Consider the following 4422-nt stretch of genomic DNA (forward strand, 5'->3'; position numbering starts at 1 on the left):
AAGTGATGCTTCTTTTTTTTTTTTTTGCGGTACGCGGGTCTCTCACTGCTGGGGCCTCTCCCGTTGCGGAGCACAGGCTCTGGACGCGCAGGCTCAGCGGCCACGGCTCACGGGCCCAGCCACTCCGTGGCATGTGGGATCCTCCCGGACCGGGGCACGAACCCGTGCCCCCTGCATTGGCAGGCGGACTCTCGACCACTGCGCCACCAGGGAAGCCCCGGGTGATGCTTTTTGCCAGCTCTCCTGCCCTTGAGGCTGTGACTCTGAGGGGGTCACCTGCTGCCCACCCACCACTCCCCCAGCCAGGTTCCCCCCACCTTTCTCCTTGGCCTCCAACCTCCACGTATTCCCAGACACACAACCTTCAGCTCTAGGTCCACGTATTCCCAGACACACAACCTTCAGCTCTAGGATCCAGAGTCTCGGCTCCCAGCCTGGCACCACCCTCTCCATGTGTGACCTTGGGGTGTCACGGCCCCCGCTGAGCCTCGGTTTCCGGTCTGTAAAGTAGAGGCCCCTCTGGATTCAAGGCCTCACTTTCTGGGAATGGGCCACACACGGAAGGGTTTGAAGGGCAACCCCGCTACTGGCCGCCTGTGGGACAGAGGAGCCCTTGCCCAAGCGACCCTCTCTCCTCCAGGGATCGTGTCTTCCCCTGCAGGGCCTCACACACAGAGCCTCTCGTCACGGCAGGAGGTGAATAGAAACACTTTAATAAAACAGAAACGGCTTTGTGGGATGTCTTTGGAAGATGGAGTCAAGAGCAGGAGAGTGCATGGCGGGGCGGGGGTGCCTAGTACTTGAGCAGCCAGCGTGGCTGGTGCTGGCCAAGCGACGTGAAGTAAGACCACCACCAGGGCTTGCTGCCGCCGGCCGCAGGCTGTCTCCGGGCCCCCAGGGGTTCCTGGCTGGGCTCCTGGGGCTCCCTGTGTGGGCCGGCGCCTCCGGGCCCACTTCTCCGTGGCCCGAGAAGGAACGTTTTGGGTCTGATCCTCAGCGGCTGGAGAATGAAGTCCACACGGCCGGCCCTCTTCATCCGGGCAGGGATGGTGACTTTCTTGATGACCTTGGAGTAGCCAGGGGCTTGAGCGATGACGATGTGGGACCCTGGGGGCAGCAGTCTCCAGTAGTCACCATCTGGGGCTGTGGACAAATGGAATGAAAGTGACTCTCAGACCTGGGCTCAGATAGCTTTGTGACGATGGGTAATGGGGGGCAGGGGGGCGTCAGCCTGGAGGGCAGCAGACCCCAAAGGTGTATCTCTGCATTGGCCTGGAATGTCCTCCCCACCTGCTCCCTCTGTCAAACTCCTATTCATCCCTCAAAACCCTGCTTAGGCAGCACCTCCTCTCTGAAACCTTCACAGACCATTCCATCCCCCACACAGTTAGCAATCCCTCCCTCCTCTGGACTGTGTTTCCACAAGGAACTCACATCACAATGTATGGTATTTTTCAAATCAGCTGTGAAATCCCTGAGGGCACCTGGAGCCCACATGGGCACCCCAGCTTACCAGTGGGATGTAAGCTCTAGGATAGGAAACAACGGGCTCCCTCCTGTAGTCTTTGGAAGGTTCGCCCAGAAGTCACTTCTTGAGGAACATGGAATCCGCACCGATGGTCACTGGCAGCCAGGATGTGAGCACAACCCCTACCCCCCCGCTGGACCCAATGCTGCAGGAGGCACAGCTCGTGGTGGACACAGACCCCAGGGCTCCCCACCCTCACCCCCCAAGGCTGGCGCAGGACGGAGGGAGCGGCAGGCATGCTCTGAGCACTGCAGGTGCCAGCACCACGTGGCCCCAGGAAGTGCTCACCGGTGGTGATGTCATGGCGGATGCCCTTGACTAAGATCCGGGCGTTTTTGACCGGCTTGCCAAATTTGTCCATCACCACGCCTTTGATGCCCCGGTGCACCTGAGGAGACCAAGGACAGGGCATGGATACGGCACGTACCCTCCTGAGCGCCCGGCAGCCCTCCCAGCCAATCCCCACCCATCTCCAGGGAAACGGCCTGGTTAAGCCCAGCTCTGCACCACTCGCCTCGCCATCTTGAGTAAGCCACACCCCCTCTGGGCCTTGGTCTCCTCATCTGTGAAGCGAGGGTGACCAGTGAGCCCACCTCTGGGGTCCCCTTGCGGCAATCAACCCCTTCCTGAGTTTGTGAATGGCCCACAGTCCAGCTCGGGTGTCTGGCTGACATCATCTCCTGGGCCATGAGCGCTGAGCCCCCTGCCTTCCCAGGCAGAGCCGGTGTGGCAGGTTCTCTCTGAGCCGAGGTCCCAAAGGCAGTGTGGGGCAGCGGGAGGACACGGGCCCGAGGGTTTGGACCCTGGTGTCAGTTCTGGCCAGGCACCAACCTGCTCCTTGACCTTGGAAAGCTACCTGGCATCTCGGGCCACTCTCCCCATCTGTAACATAGGGTCACCGTGCCCACCGCAGGAAATAAGAATTAATACACGTGAGGCGCAGCGGCCGAGCTGAAGACAGGACGGCCCACCCTCCTGATGGGTCCTAAGCACAGCCACTCCCGAGCACACGCCCTGCAGCTCCTGCATACATCACAGTCAGACTAGGAAGCCGCACTTTCCAAAGAAATCACCTCCTGGAGCCCTGAGCCCACGCACAGTTCTCCTGAAACCATCAGCAACAAACACACTGAACACCCTTTGCTCTGTCAGGCTGCAAACAACCAGAGGCTGAAGCTCACACCAAAGGCGGCCGGGACGCCCTGGGGGGAGGGGAGACTCCGCGCGTGGGCGCCATCCTATCCCCGGAGGCTGCCCCCGGACTCCCAGCCTGCATCTCGGCCCTTCCTTTGCTCAGAACACCTGACCAGCTCCCTCACCTGGCCTATTCCCCTCCCCCTTAGAGACACAGTTCACACCCCTCTTCCTCAAGGAAGCCCTCCGTGATGACTGGCCACATCAGGGGCCTCTTCTGGGTCCCAGGGTCTTGGTTTCCGCTCTCCCAGCCCTGACCTCACTGCGATGTCATCTGCCCTTTCCCCTCCTCCGCGGCCTGAGAACAGATGCCAGCACACAGTAGGGCCTCAGGTACTCCCAGCACGCACCAGTGAGATTTTGGTCCGGCCTCGCTCTCGGGCTGAGGAGTCACCTTCATGCAGAACCAGGGACGCAGAACTCTTAGGCAGAGAAGGAGAGATGGCGCGCCTGCCCCTCCCCTCCTGTCCAGGGGGATGTAGACGCCCCCCTCCCTCCGCCCCCCGGCCCAGGCCTGGTCAGGATCACTGTGCAAAAGGCCTCAGTGGACACGACAGATGGATCCTTATCAGGAGGCCCGGGCAGCTGTCCTGGGGGCCATCCTGGGAGGCCGGCCACGCCCGGCCATGTGCTGCCCGGCCTTCCACGGTATCGCGCTTGCTATTAAATCTTTATACCCCGAGCCTTCACATACAATATCCACGGAGCAATCCCAGCTCCATTTAAGACTCCTTAAAACTCATTTTCACCAGACAGCCGTAAAACGAAACGAGCCAAGAGGCCTGGCCTCGAGCCATTATCGATGATGACCAGGCCCCGCAGCGAGGTCACTGGCACAGCCGCAGAGAAGGAACAGTGCTAACAGCGCCCAGTTATTATCCGTGGCCTTGCTTCCTTCCTATTGCTGCAGCTGCTGGTCCGGAGGCTCGGCTTGCTTCCTGCCTGGAGAAAGGCTCCTGATCTTTCTAGAAAGCAGGGGGCTCGACAACAGAACTGGCGTTTGGGTCAGGCACATCTGAGTTCGAGCTCTGCGCAGTGGCTGGTGACACTGGACCCGCCCGGTCACTCTCTGACCCTCTGTCTCCTCCTCTGGCTGTATCACAGCCTCTGTGAGCCAGGATGGGAGCCCAGCGACCCCTGAGCAGCACGATCCTTCCCCCAGCACCCCTGTTCCTCCATCTAAAAAGTGGGGCAGCCCCATCCCCTGGCCAGGACTGGTGTCAGGATTCGATGTCACCTGGACACCAACTGAAAGCTCTGTGCGCTCACAACCCCTCGTTGTCTCCCTCGGGCAATCCTGTTTTCCTCTTAGGACCTGCTTCTCACCGGGAGGCTGCAGCAACACGCCATTTTTATGATTCTTAAAAATGCTCGGGGATAAGCAAAATGTACAGGCTTCTACTGTAATACAAAAGCACTGTCGTTCCATTTTGAATTCCTGTGTCCCTTTCATGAGTGTTATCCTATTCAGAACCACATCCCCTGGTGGCAGGCCATGCTGGGGAGACTGAGGGGTGGGGCAGGGCTGGGAGAGGCAGTGTGACCTGTGGCATCTGGTCCCCACGCAGCCACCAGGCCACTGGGAGACCTGGCTCTCGGGGTCCAGTGATGGGTGATTGTAGACACGTTCTCCGAGGCCCCTGCTCACAGCCTGCCCACCTCTGGGTGACCTCAGACCCATAACTGGGGGGGGGGGGGTG

The 4422-nt window shown here is 60.2% G+C and overlaps 1 protein-coding gene across 3 annotated transcripts in view; it reads right to left on the reverse strand.

Moving 5' to 3' along the window:
• Positions 1-692: 692 nt before the first annotated feature.
• Positions 693-4422, reverse strand: part of CPZ (carboxypeptidase Z) — a 23281-nt gene continuing 19551 nt past the window's right edge. For 2 of the 3 annotated variants that reach the window (XM_007456863.1, XM_007456862.1), the window contains 2 exons: positions 1817-1916; positions 794-1143 (listed from right to left, as the gene is read on the reverse strand). In XM_007456863.1, coding sequence (XP_007456925.1) covers positions 794-1143; positions 1817-1916 — 450 coding nt within the window. Of the gene's footprint in view, positions 1144-1816; positions 1917-4422 lie in introns of all 3 variants that reach the window. The other variant, XM_007456861.1, reaches the window with a different exon arrangement.

Source organism: Lipotes vexillifer, unplaced genomic scaffold (genome assembly GCF_000442215.2).
Source record: "Lipotes vexillifer unplaced genomic scaffold, Lipotes_vexillifer_v1.1 scaffold63, whole genome shotgun sequence".
NCBI lineage: Eukaryota > Metazoa > Chordata > Mammalia > Artiodactyla > Lipotidae > Lipotes > Lipotes vexillifer.